The 15,964-nt window shown below is 49.0% G+C and overlaps 7 protein-coding genes across 7 annotated transcripts; 3 read left to right on the top strand and 4 right to left on the bottom strand.

Annotated features, from left to right (window-relative positions):
• Positions 1–13: 13 nt before the first annotated feature.
• ASPWEDRAFT_169917 (uncharacterized protein) lies at positions 14–681 on the bottom strand (the record flags this gene model as incomplete). Its single annotated transcript, XM_040830538.1, has 2 exons — positions 14–248; positions 302–681. The coding sequence occupies 2 exons, from the start codon at positions 679–681 to the stop codon at positions 14–16; spliced, it is 615 nt and encodes a 204-aa protein (XP_040690069.1).
• A 2,575-nt stretch (positions 682–3,256) lies between these two features.
• On the bottom strand, positions 3,257–3,866 carry ASPWEDRAFT_37959 (uncharacterized protein). The gene is made up of 2 exons (XM_040834803.1): positions 3,806–3,866; positions 3,257–3,762 (listed from the first exon to the last, which is right to left on the bottom strand). Exons 1-2 carry the CDS (start codon positions 3,860–3,862, stop codon positions 3,373–3,375), a joined length of 447 nt encoding a protein of 148 aa, XP_040690068.1. The 5' UTR covers positions 3,863–3,866; the 3' UTR covers positions 3,257–3,372.
• Positions 3,867–4,000: 134 nt separating this feature from the next.
• ASPWEDRAFT_37956 (uncharacterized protein) lies at positions 4,001–5,759 on the bottom strand. Its single transcript, XM_040834802.1, has one exon. It carries the CDS (start codon positions 5,564–5,566, stop codon positions 4,178–4,180), a length of 1,389 nt encoding a protein of 462 aa, XP_040690067.1. The 5' UTR covers positions 5,567–5,759; the 3' UTR covers positions 4,001–4,177.
• A 715-nt stretch (positions 5,760–6,474) lies between these two features.
• On the top strand, positions 6,475–10,770 carry ASPWEDRAFT_25867 (uncharacterized protein; the record flags this gene model as incomplete). Its single annotated transcript, XM_040832782.1, has 3 exons — positions 6,475–6,905; positions 6,950–8,534; positions 8,584–10,770. 3 exons carry the CDS (start codon positions 6,475–6,477, stop codon positions 10,768–10,770), a joined length of 4,203 nt encoding a protein of 1,400 aa, XP_040690066.1.
• Positions 10,771–11,009: 239 nt separating this feature from the next.
• Positions 11,010–12,627, top strand: ASPWEDRAFT_405507 (uncharacterized protein). The gene is made up of 4 exons (XM_040835345.1): positions 11,010–11,425; positions 11,474–11,499; positions 11,546–11,799; positions 11,850–12,627. Exons 1-4 carry the CDS (start codon positions 11,140–11,142, stop codon positions 12,436–12,438), a joined length of 1,155 nt encoding a protein of 384 aa, XP_040690065.1. The 5' UTR covers positions 11,010–11,139; the 3' UTR covers positions 12,439–12,627.
• On the bottom strand, positions 12,435–14,217 carry ASPWEDRAFT_49899 (aminoglycoside phosphotransferase family protein; the record flags this gene model as incomplete). Its single annotated transcript, XM_040837346.1, has 3 exons — positions 12,435–13,369; positions 13,416–14,026; positions 14,072–14,217. The coding sequence occupies 3 exons, from the start codon at positions 14,215–14,217 to the stop codon at positions 12,435–12,437; spliced, it is 1,692 nt and encodes a 563-aa protein (XP_040690064.1).
• Positions 14,218–14,628: 411 nt separating this feature from the next.
• On the top strand, positions 14,629–15,899 carry ASPWEDRAFT_37953 (phenylacetaldoxime dehydratase family protein). Its single transcript, XM_040834801.1, has one exon. It carries the CDS (start codon positions 14,710–14,712, stop codon positions 15,742–15,744), a length of 1,035 nt encoding a protein of 344 aa, XP_040690063.1. The 5' UTR covers positions 14,629–14,709; the 3' UTR covers positions 15,745–15,899.
• Positions 15,900–15,964: the final 65 nt, after the last annotated feature.

Raw genomic sequence — 15,964 nt, 5'->3', positions numbered from 1 at the left:
TCACTGTCACTATTTAATGCTCCATTGGCTCATCGCCACCAGCATTCTCCCATTCCATCGGCTCATCGTCTTGTGGATCTACCTCCATATGCTCAATTCCCTGTCTGTGTCGCTGGTCGAGTCCTCTCGAGGCAGGATCAACGGCAAAGTACACAACGATTCTTGACCTGCGTACATCTTCTGTGACATTCGTACCGTTCGGGGACGCCTGGTAGTCAACATACGTCCTATGGGGACTCGCCGGATTCCTAGAAAATGCCAGAGTCAGCACAGCCTCCGAGACTGTTTTATCTATACTCACTTGCAGATAACAACGTGGCCAGTCCTATCCGGGCGACGATACGCGACTCCCACGACACTCGGCATCCCCAGGTTTGCAGGTACCATGGCCTCAGGCCTGCCCTCTGGATTTCGAATAGGGCCTCCACCGCCACTATTGCGGCCTTGGAATGCCCATGACTTGAAGTTCAGATCGAGCCTCTGCAGGGCAGTGAGAATGTGGGCCGTGTCTAGACCGCGTGTGCCTGGTGTGGGAACGGGCATGTCGATGCGTATGGCGATTTCGTGGGGGGTGGTGCGAAACAGGCGGGCGGCTGTCACGAAGAAGCAGTCGACGCGGATGGGGACGGCGGAGAGATAGTTGGCGAGGTCATTTATTCTCTGTAGTGTTTGGTCTGCCATGGTGCGGATGATCAATGATGTGGATGAGGTACAGTAATGGATATGCAGAAAATACTGTATAATTGACGGGCAGCAAGTCCGAATCTCAGACACCATACGTGATAATACTTATAGCTCTGAGAACCGGTTGACACCTGAAATATTTGGTTTCTTACCCCTCCTAACCATCGACACGTCAGCATCCAGGACTGCTGTGATCTACCTGATGGACTGCATGCAATGTAACCTCCTGCCCAATGAGTTTTATGGATGCAGCGGCAGAACATGCACGGATATACCGTATGCGGGGCCTCGCATAAGCGATTGGGATAGTCTGTCGAGGCGGGGAACTAGATGGCCTATCACGTAGTGATATTGCTGACCTGGGTACCTGATCTGCGCACATGGTAGCTGAGAGGTTCAGCTTTGCGATCATAGGCCTTGTACCATGCATGGGTATGCTGCTTCTTTTCCGGTCATTAGAGAAAATCTTTTCAGTTCATATTACATTCATACACTTTTGGCAGTAGCGGCTTCTATAATCTAAACATAACGACAGGCGCATATCTAAATCTTACCATTAAAAGCGAAGCTGCTGGAATCCCCTGTCTAACAACATCTGCTCTATCTCTCTATGCCCCTTTGAGCTGGCGAGATCCAGCGCAGTTCGTCCGTTGTTATTCTTCAACCGCGGATCAACTCCTGCCCTCAGTAACACTCTAACAACCTCAACATGGTTCTCATTCGTAGCAACATGCAACGGCGTCCACCCTTCGTCCTGGGGTGTGTTTGGATTCGCGCCTGAGGCAAGCAGGAACTGCACGATACCCACACGGCCATTGCTCGCAGCGATATTCAGCGGAGTCCATCCAGCCTTGGTCTTGGTGGTTACATCAGCCCCGTTTTCCAGTAGGAGCTTGACAACATCGAGATGATTCTTTTCCGCTGCTCCATGCAATGCTGTCCAGCCGTTGTTATTCGTCGCTTTTATGTTCGCTCCCCGTGATAGGAGTGCCTTGACGGTGTCAGGGTAGCCCTCGCGCGCGGCACTTCCGATTGCCGTCCATCCGTTCTCGTTGCGTGTTTCGATGTCTACCTTCCGGTCGAGTAGCGCTTCAACGACTTCCGTATGTCCGTTACTTGCTGCAGCGGTGACTGGGTTCCATCCATCGTTACTGCGAGTGTCTGCCGGTGCACCTTTCCTCAGCAGCAGCTTCACCACATCAAGATGGCCATTGCAGGCGGCAGAGTTCAAAGGACTCCATCCATCAGAGCTGCGGATGGACAGCTTCGCTCCGCAGGCGAGAAGAGACTTGACAACATCTAGATGGCCGTTGCTCGATGCAATATGTAGTGGGGTCCACTTGTTATTGTTCGACACATTAGTGTCTGCTCCTAGCTCGAGGAATAGCTCAACAATTTCTTTGTGGCCAGCAAGAGCAGCAGAATAAAGTGGTGTATGTCCACGATCATCAGCGACGGTCTTGTCTGCGCCATGCTTGAGTAGCTCCATCACGATCTCAAGATGGCCCTCACTAGCAGCACCGTTTAAAGGGGCCCAGCCAGAGGAATTGGGGATGGAAACATCTGCGCCTTTGGCGAGAAGCAATTTGACCACCTCCAAGTGGCCGGAGTCTGCTGCCGCATTGAGTGGTGTCCATTGATTATTCTTCGAGGCGATGAGGGTATCCGCGCCGTGGTCGAGGAGGATTTTGACAACAGCTGTTCTGCCTTCGTTGGCTGCAAGGTATAACGGCGTTAAACCGTCTTTATTAACGATATTCACTTCTGCTCCATGTTCTGCTAGAACCTTGACAATCTCTGCATGATCGGATGCTATTGGCGTCCATCCGTTTGCATTAGGAATGCTGTGGTCTGCGCCTTGCTCGAGAAGATATTTGACGATATCCAGATGCCCCTGACTCGCTGCTGCATTTAGAGGCGTCCAATTCTGGGAATGTGTCGTGTCTGACTTGTTCACTCCGGCTTCAACAAGTGTCTTGACCGACCCGAGATAGCCTTGTTTAGCCGCGGAGTAAATAGGACTTTGGCCGTCACAAGAGGGAACATTTGGATCTGCCCCGTGCTTCAATAAAACGAGGATGGCCTCTGGATGGCCAAAGGTAGCAGCTGCATTGAGTGGCGTCCACCCGTCCTCGTTTGGCGTTTTATAGTCTGCCCCTTTGGATATGAGGTACTCCAGGATCTCGACATGACCAGTCACAGCAGCCGAGTATGCGGGTGTCTGTCCGATTTCACCCACGGCAAAGTAATCTTCTCCGGCTGCCATCAGTCGTTTTATTTCGTCGAAATCGCCGTTACGGGCTGCAATGTTGAAGGGCGTAGGCCAAGGACCGTCATAGCTGTCATCATCGGACTCGTCATTCATAGCTTGTGCGTATGACGGAGGAGGGACAGAGTCATGGCTATCTTCTTCCGGGGCTGTGTAAGAGATGACTGGTGCAAAACCGAACGAAAACGAAGAGAATGACTTTGCTGACTCAATCAGACTCTCTGATGTGAATACCAGCTCATTTCTTTCGACTTCTTCTTCAGATAATAACCACGATGCATTCTTTGCAGCTTGCACCACCCCCTCGACATTTCTAATTTCAACATCCAGAACAGCAAACGCCGACTTATCCTGTCCATTCTTTTGCAGAATATCAAACCTAACTCATCAGCACACTCTCCTATACCGACGAAAGAAACTCACATCGTCCTCCCAACCCTCAACACACTACAATTTCCCTCCAATCGCCCCTTATAGCTCAGGATCGCCCTAACACGCATGCCCAACGCCCACGCCTTCGAATGAACTTTGAAAAACCTCTTCTTCTTCCCACTATTCAGCACCGGTTCAATCTCTCTTCTCAGTCCCTGAATCGTCGTCCCGGTGCAATCAAGAGTCTTCTTCAGACTAGGCCACATCCCAAAACTCGCTGATTGATGCCCCATAAACGCAGCTGAGTGCGTGCGCCATGTTAGGCTTATCTCGTCCAGGAGTTGGGATGTCTGGGTTAGGGTGGTGGATACGCTGGACAGCGCTTGGTCTGTATCGGGGGTTTTGTCATTGAGGATGGCTCTTGTCCAGGATGTTATCTGGGGGGTTAGTCTTGCCTTGGCCATCCAGTGGGTTACGTACCTCGTGGCAGGATGTTTTTAGAGAGGCGGCGGTGGATGCGATTAATAGTGGATCCATAGTGGGATGTGGTTACAGTGTACTGCTATTCAGGCTAGAGAGTAGAAATAGCTGGATGTGAAGAGTTGAGGTTGAAGTTGAAAGGGACCTCGTATAGAGACACGTGATTTGTCTGGACGGGCGATCTTCTCGTATAAAGTGGGATTTAGGTTTTGAATAATCATAATATTTGGGGCACACCGATTTCCTAATTTAGTTCCACTCTGTTGTGAATTGTATTTCGATAATGGTGGTTGGACTGTAGGTGTCCGTTCTACAGGGTTGACCTATTCAAATACAGTCGTCTATGAATGTACTATTATGTATAGGTATCAATTACAAATGCATCATATCCAAAACACTGCTGGTATAGTTCCACAGCACCGTCGAGTAATCCGTGCAGAATGTATACCCAGTGTAGTACGTGCTCTGCTGTCCCTGCAGCGCATACAACTTCTTATAAAACCCATCCCGCACGTCATCAATAGGAACCATCAGCGTCTCAGGCGAGTGAGAGGCGAATGCTGCAATCTCAGGCTCCTTAGTCGAGTAGGTGCCTGCCTCGCCCATGCGTTTGATATCGTTGATCACCATGTTCTTGGCATCCTCCGCGGTGAAGTTGGCTTCGGCAACGATCTTGGTCATGAAGTATCCTGGCACGCCGGAGTATTCGAGTTCCCACTGGAATGGAGGAAGAGGGAGACTGCCAGGCTGGTTGTCAGGGTTGGTGTTGGCGACGTTGATGCCGTCGGGGATGCCAGTGTTGGTGACTGCGGCTGCGTAGTAGTTCTTGTGGAACCATTTGGCGAACAGGGAGGATTCTTCAGTACGGAGGTCGAATCCCTTCAGGCTGGATGGGGTGGGTGGGAAGGCGATGAGGAGTTTCTTTGCCCGGATGAGCTTGCGACTTCCATTGGCGCTTTGGATGACTAGTTCCACGCCGGTGGCATTGCGTGTTGCCTGAGAGACGGTGGACTCGTAGAAGATGTTCTGCTCGTCGATGTAGTTGGCTGCTTTGTCGAAGAGTACGTTGGTGCCGTTCTTGGGCCGGATGTATCCTCCTCCCAGCAGGGCGTCGATTTGGGGAATGCCAAAGTTCTGAATCACGTACAGCAATGGGGTATCCAAGAGGTTGCCCACATTCTCGGCAAATGTGAAAATCAGATCCATCGCTCCTTGCAACGCGTGGTCTTTGACGAATTCCCGGAACGGGCGGAGAAGCACTTCGGGGACTTCGTCGGGGAGATAGTATGCGCCAGTGGACAGATAGTGGAACTGCTCGATCGCGCCGCGGTAGAGGGCAGCTGCTGCGACAGTGCCTAGGATCCCATTTCCAGGCGGGACCTTCTTTCCCGTCTTGAAGTTGACATGCTCGCTGATGATAGAACCCGGCAGCAGGAGTTCGTGGTCGACGTTGAGCTGGGCGAAAAAGTCCTTGGTGATCTTGTTGTTGAAGTATCCCTCCACTCCGTAGTTGACGTATTTTCCATTTGGCAGATATAAGGTCTCAGCATGGCCTCCCAGGCGTTCCTTTTTCTCCACGAGAGCCACGCTATGGCCTTGCTCTCTCAGCTGTACGGCTGCGTATGTGCCAGTTGCGCCACCTCCGAGAATCGCAACATCGCGGGTGACAATGTCCTCTGCGGGGATATCGGCAGGAATAGCAGAGACAGCCGCGGCTGCCAGAAGGCCAGCACTAGCCAGGTGGGAGGGAAAGAAACGCATGGTTGCTTGTCTGGACACACGGCATATTGGGCTGCCTGTCCTAGTTATAGCCCCTTGGACTCCAGCTGTTCGGTTCAGCTCAAATATTCAGCTGAAAATCGGAGAGAATCCAGGAATGTAATTGGCCGGAACGGATCGGAGATTGGGTCGTTGATGGCGATCGACAGGAGGAAATCGATAGTCGATGGAGCAGGAACCGGTGGGCGATTCTTGTTTGGCGCCTGTTGTGTGGGGACAAAATGGCTCAGATTGTGGTTCTTGATGAACTTTTCAGCTGAGATGATATCCCCATTCTGTTCCGCTCAATGGAGAATAAATGCATATCATTGGAATTGCAGATTCAGTGACGTTGAATGCATAAAGAATTTGTGTCCGTTCGGAGGATTTTATGCAGAAATAAGGTTAATGATCTTGTGCGACGCATAAACGGCTATACTCAGATGTACGCATGCCCTGAGACATGCGTATTGTGGATACTGCTATTCACAAGAAGTTTCAATGGGACATCTCCAATGGCTTCTGAGGGGATGAAAGAATGGTGTACTCTGTCTAAGCTTCTATTTATATTCAGGGAGACAAAAATATCTTGGAAGGTAGAATGAGGCTGAGACAAAGGACCGCGGTTGCACTCGATATATATCCGTGGTCGGCCCGCTAACCATGAACCAACACTTACCACTAGATGCTGACATTATCCAGAGATTGCAAAAGGAATTTCTATATGATCACAGGTATTTCTCGCTGTTTAATCGTATCTTGTTCTTCTGACAAGATTAATCCTCAGCGGGGCACTTTCAGCCAATCACATGCTTTCCACAACCCAGTCAAATGCCCCTCATCTCGAATCCATCTCCGCTTCCCTTCCCCTCATCATCACAACATGACGATCTTGGCTCAGCCTATCGACAATGGATGGACTGTCAGCTGCTGCCAATGCGTTTGCAGTCATCCAACTGGCTGCCAGTGTTGCAGGACTGTGCGCCAAGTATGCAGCCGGTGTCAGGGACGCAAGGCGCGACATCTCCCGGCTGCAGGTCGAGACGGAGGCTCTGCAGAGAATCCTCAAAGGGCTGGATGAGACGACAATAGGAAGAGCCTCAAGTCCTTCATCATCAACTTCGGACGATCTTGCCTTTGCAGTGCAGCAATGTCAATTCACCCTGTCGGATTTGGTGGCTCGTCTGGATCCTCCGGAAGACAGCACGGGAAAGAGGTTGATGAGCCGGTTTGGGCTACGGGCGCTGAAGTGGCCATTGAAAAACCATGAAGTCGACAAGATCATAGACGCATTGTCTCGACATAAAACGACGATTGTATTGGCACTTACGCGCGAGCAACGGTGGGTGTAGCTCCATCACTAAAAGGCTGTTCTGACCTGGATAGGGAAAGCACAACTGCGATCGAGAAGGCCTATCTCACGGACCGACTGCCCGTCGCTGAAGATGCTGCGTTCAACTCCCATCTCTGGGAACAAAAGCCTCGCTGCCTCGAAGGAACTCGGGCTTCTCTGGTGACGCAAATCAAAATATGGAGCCAGGGTCCCTGGTCGGAACCCATATTCTGGCTCAGAGGAATGGCCGGCACGGGCAAGTCAACCGTTGCTCTGACCATCGCCCATCACCTCCACGAAAATGGACTCCTGGGAGGAAGCTTCTTCTTTTCGAGGGGCCGAGGTGACCTTGGGAGTGCAAGGAAGCTGTTCACAACTATCGCTTCTCAGTTAGCGGCAGCAGCTCCTGGATTCAAAGCTACTCTATCTGCGATTCTATCAGAGTCACCGAACATCATACGAGATGGCCTTCAAGATCAGTGGAATAAATTGATTATACAGCCTCTCAATGCCCTGCCAACGACCGAGAAGCCAAAAACTTGCGTTATGATCATTGACGCTTTGGATGAATGCGACGATGAGGATGCAATCAGACTGCTCCTTAGACTCCTGCCACAAATCAAACTCGTCACTGCGGTGAGACTTAGAATACTCATCACCAGCAGACCAGAGAGTCTGATTAATCTTGGCTTCCGGCGATTACCTCAAGACGACCACCGAGACTTTGCTCTCCATGAGATTGAACCAGATATCACCGAAAAGGACATATCTCATTTCCTATCGACTGAATTCGAAACCATTCGCCTTAATTACGAAATAGAACAAGAGTGGCCTGACATTGAGAGTGTCCAATTACTGGTGAAGAAGTCGAGCTGTTTATTCATCTACGCTGCCACTGTATCCCGGTTCGTCCAGACGTCGAAGTATTCTCACCCCGAAGAGCGCCTAACTCTTCTTCTCGAGGGTAGTATATTCCCCAACTCGCCCGAGGGACAGTTAGACGCCATGTACATGCAAATCCTGAAGCAGTCTGTCCTGGGTGACAGCGACGGTCTCGAGAAAGAAGAGCTGGCAAAGCATTTTCGCGAAATTGTCGGTTCAATCGTTGTTCTTTTCGATGCGTTGGATGTATGCACTCTTTGCGAGCTGATCGGCCACCCAGAAAAAAGACTACGAGCTGTCCTGAGCAATCTTCACTCGGTTCTAGATGTTCCAGTGACTGGAAATCGCCCAATTCAACTGCTGCATCCTTCATTCCGCGACTTCCTGACAAACCAGAAAAGATGCACGGATGAACTGCTCTGGACCGACGAAAAATCCACACACAAGGACCTTTTTATGAAGTGTATGGACGTTTTGAGCCAGCACCTGAAAAGTGATATATGTGATCTCAAATACCCAGGAACTCTCGCAAAAGACGTCAAGAAGTCTAAGATCGATTCAGTGTTCCCTTCCTTTGTTCAGTACGCCTGCCGGTACTGGATCGACCATTTGATAAAAACAGAAATCACGAATGACTGTACAAACGTGGTTCACGATTTCATGGAGACACATTTCCTTCACTGGCTTGAAGGTCTCAGTTTGATGGGCCTGACTGCCGAGGGAGTTCTGATGTTGAGTGCTTTGGAGAAAGCGATCGTGAGTCATTGCGAGTTTTTATTTCTAGACGAAGACTGACACTATCCAGACAGCATTGGAGAGTCGGACACTGGAAATGATTCAGGATGCAAAAAGATTCGCTTTATCAAACAAACCAGTCATTGAAGAGGCGCCGCTCCAGATATACTCTTCTGCGCTCCTTTTCACACCAGAAAACAGCCTCATCCGAAGATGCTACGAATCCTATATTCCTGCATGGATATCTCAAAAGCCTAAAGTCTCACAGAATTGGAGCTCACTGTTACAAACCATTGATTGTGGGTCTCGCTTGATGAAACATGTTTCCATCTCTCCAGACGGCAAGCTTATTGCATCAAGTGCATTGAGGGGGGAGGTGAAGCTATGGTACACAGCGACAGGAGCACCGTACTGCGTGCTTGGAAATTCTGATCTGTATATTGCAGATTTGACATTTACACCCGATAGCTCAGCTCTATTGATTACTTCCGACTCGTCTATTGTGCGTTGCAATATTCCAACAGGGGAGACATCGGTGATGAGTATTCCTCAAGGCTCGGGTACCACGAGAGGCCGGACTGCACTTTCATCTGACTGCAGTTTGCTTGCACTAAAGAACGGGTATTCTCAAATCGAGATCTGGGATATGAAAGCTGAATCAATGACGTCGACATTTATGGATCCCGACTCTTCTCTCATTACCGGAGCTGCCTTTTCACCCGATGGGAAGCAGCTGGCAACTGCTAACCATAAAGGTCATATTTATATTAGGCAGTTGGCAGCCGGGCTGATGGTTCAGAACCTCTGGACTAATGAGGGTAACAATTCAATTGCCTTTTCGACGGACGGGCAGTTCATCATCTCATGGTCATCCCAGCAATTAGGCTTTAAACTGTGGAACTGTTCCACGTGGGAGATGTATAACATGGAGACAGGAAATGTAAACATCTTAAATGTTGCATTTTCACCAAAAGAAGGGTTAATCGCCTGTGTCTGCACCGGAGACATTGTGAAAATCTTTAATGCCACGACGAGACAAGAAGTTGGTTGCCTCACGGGACACCTTGGCTATGTGACCGATATTGCATTCACGCCAGATGGGAAATCTATTGCATCTGTTTCTCATGATGGAACATTGAAGATATGGGACTCCATACCCGAGGGGGCAATTCCGGTCAATGATAGTCTTATGACTGCCGACCAATGTGAAATATCATTCGATGGCCGGTTTGCAGTTTCATCTTCAGTCAATGGCACTGTTAGGATTCGGAATCGTGCGACAGGATCTGTTATCCATCAACATGAGTATAGAGAATACATTAGACAGCTTGTATTCTCACCCGACAATACGTTGATAGCCGTGAACCCTGATTATTCTGAAACCACGGTGGTCGACATCGCATCCGGAAGAGCAAGATTTTCAATCGGCATAGCTGATGACATTCAGCGTCGAGACGTCGCATTCTCACCCGATAGCAAGCTGGTCGCATATGCCCAGGGTCATTCTATCATTGTTAAGAAGACTCTGACCGGAGAAGAGTATTGCACGCTACACGAAGACCGTGGTGGGGTCATGGCCATCGCATTCTCTCCAGATGGGAACGGGATTGCCTCTGGGTCGACAGAGCATACAATGCGTGTTTGGAGTATCGCAGCAAAGGAGAAATCTTACACGCTTGAGGTAACAGTCGACGCAAGACTCGATGACGGTTATCCTTTCGCGGATATTAAGTTCTCTTCCGACGGCAAACTGGTCGCGTGTGTATTTCCCTATTCATCATCAGTAACTCTCTGGGAACCTATCACCGGAGAGGTTCGTAGCTACAAGCCCCAGCCTAATACGAGTGTAGGCTATATTGCCATCTCACCTGACAAGAAACTCATCGCAGCCTTGAAAAAGGGTGGTCTCGTTGATATCTGGGATATTGCAACTGGAGACAGAGTCAGAACTTGCGGAATTGAACATCAATTCCCGTATCACATTTATTTCGATTCGATATATTTTACTCCGGACGCCATTTGTCTGAAAAACATCAAAGGACTGTGGAGTCACCCACTCTCGGATGAGTCGGGTACGAAATCAGATTCGGCCAATATGCATTTTACAGGGACGTGGATCGTCTGGCGAGGACAGAATATTCTTCGACTGCCCCCTGGCTATCGAGATGCAGTGGTGGCGGTGCGAGGAGACGTGATTGTGCTTGAAAATGGAAATACGGCAGTAATAGAGTTCGATAGAAAGGAATTGACATTCTAGTGACATGCCGACTATCCTGTTCGTTTGCCTTGGTAACTATTTAGTTGCCTTCTCTAATGAAGCCACGGGATCTAGAACACTCCCAAATGTCGGTGAAGATATTTCCAAGAGAAAAACAAAGCATTAGGGTTGAATCTGTTTAAGATGATGGGGGAAGCTAGTACTGATTCGAATCACAGGACTTGTCGATAATAGGCAATTGGAATTCAGTTGAACATTGCGTTGAGGGGGACTGTCCACTGGACAACGTTCGGTAGGAGAATATACACGCGTGCAGGAGAAGGGTTACTGGCAAAGAAGCAACTTATACCAGACCAAAAGCTCACCTGCAGAATAGAGCGGCATCACATTTACCAAAATCATCCCAGAATGGCGGATCCATGGAAGGAACGCTCACAAATACTCAGTCCTCCATTGCGGGCTAATAATGCGTCATACCTTTCCACAATTCCACCCCGGCTAAGCAAGTACGCACGGCTCGCGGATGATGCGACGATCCAATTCCATCTCGACACAGTCGGCGTAGACAACATTGGCATCGTGGATGGAAATTTGACGCCATGTGGAAATCTGGCCGCGATGATGTACCCCGACGCGTTGCCAGACAGACTTGGCGTGGTGGCATACATGCTGGAGGCAGCGTTCTTTTGGGATGGTATGTTTGTTCTCATTGCTTTGCTTTGGTTGAAGCTCATGTAGATAGATTTGAATTGTCCAGAACCAGACGAGGTATGTCTACGCTGGTGGCGGTCTACAGCACAGCTGACGAGAGCAGTCGACAGTCAAAGACTCTGTATCGAACTCCCGCAGAGAAGCGCATATGAAGGGTCCTGTATGGAAGGAAAAGATGAAGCAGGCGTTTTCCAAGGCCGTTAAAGGATTCATCACCGTTGACCCAGTAATGGGCTCTGACGTCCTACGTACATGGAATACCTGGCGAGCAGCAGAAATGGATATCCATGGTAGGTTTGATCAGTACAGTACACTTGACGAGTATGTGGAAGATAGGATCCATGATCTGGCTTATCCGTAAGTTATGCAGAGAATTTGGTGGTTGGATTTGCTGTTGACTGGTCTAGTTGTGCCATGGAATTCGGGAAATTTGCATCCAATCTCAAACTGACATTTGACGAGGAGGAGTCAGTGCAGCATGGCATTTGGCCTCTAAAACCACACGGCGTTTACTGCAACGATTATCATTCCTGGGATAAAGAGCTAAAGGCCCATGAAGATAGCGATGGGAAAATCCCCATAATCAACGCTGTGGTAATACTACAACGTCTCCATGGACTTTCTGTCGACGAGGCCAAAGTATATCTTAAAAACAAATGCTTCGAACTTGATAGAGAATATCATCGCCGGAAGGAGAAGTTCATCACAACGACGGAAGATGGAATATCTCCTTCGGTGCTGAGACTTCTTGATCACTGCGAGCAGACTACTACCGGACATACCATGTGGGTAATGCAGTCCTATCGCCATAAGGCCCCTGGTGGTGATGGATACCGCGAGTACTATGCCAGCCGTCTCAGAGAAGGGGCAGACTTTTCCAATGGTGCCAAAGCTAAGGATACAAAGACCGTGCAAGAGGCCCAGTACTGTGAGCTGACGATGAGAGTGGGAGATGGTATTGATAATATACAGCGTGATGATGATTGTGCAGCTTAAGAATCTTCATCAAAGTCGTCGAATGGGAAATGATCTCTGGCAGTGATGGCATCTTGCTCTGTCTCTGCCAATTCAATCGTCTTCTCCTTAATCTGACCAACTTTTTCTTTGGCTGCTTCATAATCCTCATTCTGGACCCAGCCTATTATATCAATCCCGATGCCATTTCGCATGTAGTCCATCGCGGAATCGATTTCTTTTTGCTCTGCATCTAGACCAAGGACTTTCCGTATGACTTCATCTGAGTATGTGATAGGTGGTGGTGATCCACTGCTACCAGGGAGTCTAGACCACTGCTGAAGAGTCCGAATGATATCAGCCTGCAGACTAATCCAATCACCCTCCCAGGGAGTACCAGCACTTTCCAATAGCTTTTGATGAAGTATCACCGCATCATTAAAAATAGCATAAAGATGCCCCCCATTGATCATCCTGGTAAACTCAGCATAGAGGAAATGAACCAATCTCTTTCTGAACGTCTCTCTGATAGGACCCTGTTCATCGACAGGCATGGAGTCAATATCAGATGGCAGGTCAAGAGCTGGCTGCACGAGAGCATCTGACTCCGGATCCCCGTAGTTCTGTATATGCTTCGGTATTCCTGCTACCATGGAGAGTGGAAGAATACTGCTATGTTGCCAGTCGATGAGTCCCACCACTTCACGCTCTTCGGAAATAAGAATGTTGTTAGGTTGGAGATCTGGATGGCGGAGGACTGGGCGGTTAAGTTGACTGCCAGGCTTGAAGCCCAGATAGGGGGTTAATCTGAGGTAGTCGGTGAGTGCTTGAATGTGAGTGTCTGGGTGCATTTTAGCAAAGTTATGGATCTCTCGGTATAAACGCTCGTAGTGGAGGCGAGGTTTTGCGTGTTGTTTTGCCCAGGTGAGTTCTCGTTTGCCGACGGCTGTATAGATTTCATTTGGGGATGTCCCTGCTATCGTTAGTACAATAAATTATTCCTTTCTGGATATACGTACAAGGCCCTCGATCAACATCTAACTGAGTTCTTTCTCCCTGCCACCAGGTAAAATGCGCAGAAGGTCCTATACAGAACTCGCCATTCGAATCCGGCAAAGGCACCCTCTTCTCAGATGGAAGGTCTTTCTGGTAATATAGACTCCCACACGCAGGAAACTGTAATGACTTAAACTTCGTCTCCATCTCAACAACCTGCTTTAATATCTGACAAATCTCCTCTGCCGTCATCTGATACCATATCTCACCCAGAGGCATTCCGTTTACGTTCTCCATGATGATGTATTCCGCCCCAACTGGATTCCGGTCTGTGGAACACCATGCATAGATCTTGGGTGTAGGTATCCCGTGTAACCGGAGATAATCCATCGTCGCGACTTCGCTGGCCACAGCATAATGCTTTGGTACAGTAGATGGGTATGGGAGTCTGGCGATGACAGACTTTCCGTCGTTGAAGGTGGCTTGGAAGAGACGGTTGAAACCTCCTTCTGAGAATTTTGTAAATGAAGTTATATCAGATGCTGGACGGTTTAAAGAGTCGCTGATGACGTTCTTCAGAGCTGGGATGTTGAATTTATGATATCTTTCTCTGAGTCGTAGATGTTCATTGTAACTGCTACCAGTTAGTATTGGAGACAATGGCTAGGATTATACGTACATCCATCTGCCAGAGGTATATCTGAAAAGATCATCTTCGGAATAACGAATTGCTGATGCAGCTACCTTCCTGATTTGTTGGCTGCTAATGCGCTTGGGATACAAAAGTCGAGTCCGCAAGGGATAGATCAACTGTCGAACAAGCATTGTATGCACATTTATATAATAAAAGTCAAGGCTAGGAAAGAGTGTTGCTCATCGTCGAATGAGACCCAGATTGACGTAGTCAAGTGAAAGCAGGGATGCGTCTGGAAGAAAGTAATTCCAAATCATCTTTGGTCACAATCGACACTACAGGGATATATGGACGAGGCTATTCTTCTTAGTTAAGCATCGATTGATGGCACACATGCAGCCCATTCTTTGGATAAATGTCCATATGCATCTATTCTTAGGTCTGTAGGCATTAATCGCCACAGAAGATATCCATATTGACCAATAGCCATATGAGTCTTGGCTGATGCAACCATGTGTCTGCGCCTCATACCTGGAGCCCAATATCCGATGATACGACCATTTCCCCAACCCCGCATGCCTCGCATATAAAGGGGCGGAAATGATCGTTCCGCCAAGGTATGCATGTATAAAGAGGGGGGTGGGCAAATGACAGTCGATTCATTTATCATCAATCATCTCAACATGTCCATGCCTAAAGACCACCCATTTGTCTATTCTCTCTTTGGGGTTCAGTATCCCGGTGACAGTCCAAATGAGAAACAACAATCACTCATCGACCGTTTGGATCAATTAATCACTCCCTCGGCCAAACACGTCGATCGCATTATTCAAGATGGTATCTCTACTGGAATATCCGGCGGCAATACCCGCATCTGGCTTGGATACTGGACATCCAAAGCCGACTTCAACGCCTGGTGGCAGCAGCCCGACACTGTCGCCTTCTGGGCCTCCCTACCCCCAGATGCTGGTGTCTGGCGAGAGATAGTGACTGTCTCTCCCTCACGAACACAATTCAACACGAGTGCCAAAAGCCAAGTCGGACAGGGGCATCTCGGGGCATCTACTGACCACGGCACGAAAGTCGGGTATTGGGGGTGTTATCGCGACCGGATGGAGGATTCATCTCCCACGGAGCGTTTTCAGTCATCGCTATCTGAAACGCCAGAGCCACGACGGGCGAAAACAACTGATACAGTCCGCGAGGGCCGTTTGCGTTTGACGCATTTCCCGGATAACCTGTGCTTCGTGGTAGAAGGCCAAGATCGAACTGGGATGACCGACGAGGAAAGAGCGCACTGGTTTGAAAAGCTGGATGGGCCGGTCGAGCAGTGGATGAAGGATCTCGAGAATGCAGGCCCCGAAAAGGGTGTTCTCGATGCGAGAATGTGCTATGACCCTGACAGTGATATAGTCCGGGATAAGCCTCCCGTGCATCGTCGTTTTGCACGCACTATCCAGCTGTTTTACTTTCGTGATCTTGCAGCGATGGAGCTCATCGGGAAGACCAATAGTGGGCATGTTGGGCTGCGGATGAATTTTATGAAACCGTATGGGCCTCGAGGGCCGCTTTTTGAAAAGGGAAATATGGTTCTCTGGGTTGAGACGAGTGTTGTTCGGGCACAAGATATTGACTGCGAGTATGTTGGCTGCGTGGAGGGGACGGGCTTTCTGGCGTATGATTATCATGCTGCGTTCAAGGATGAAGCCAAACTGTAGTTCAATTATATTGCACGGGTATATGAGAATGCATTGTCTTTCAGTTCATATTAGCAGAAGCATTATTTCTTGCCATGGCTGAACGCCACAGGCTGTGTCAAGTGCGCCATTCAACGTCTGACCACTGATAGACAGCTACTAACTTTGGTGCCCGTACTCTTTCAATAACAGTTAATATGATATGAATATATTTGCAATTGTGTCCCAGGATCATCAGGTT

The sequence above is a fragment of the Aspergillus wentii genome (assembly GCF_001890725.1).
Source record: "Aspergillus wentii DTO 134E9 unplaced genomic scaffold ASPWEscaffold_3, whole genome shotgun sequence".
In the NCBI taxonomy this organism is placed as follows: domain Eukaryota; kingdom Fungi; phylum Ascomycota; class Eurotiomycetes; order Eurotiales; family Aspergillaceae; genus Aspergillus; species Aspergillus wentii.
The sequence above is the reverse complement of the archived record's forward strand: the minus strand, read 5'-3'. Positions and strand labels throughout refer to the sequence as shown.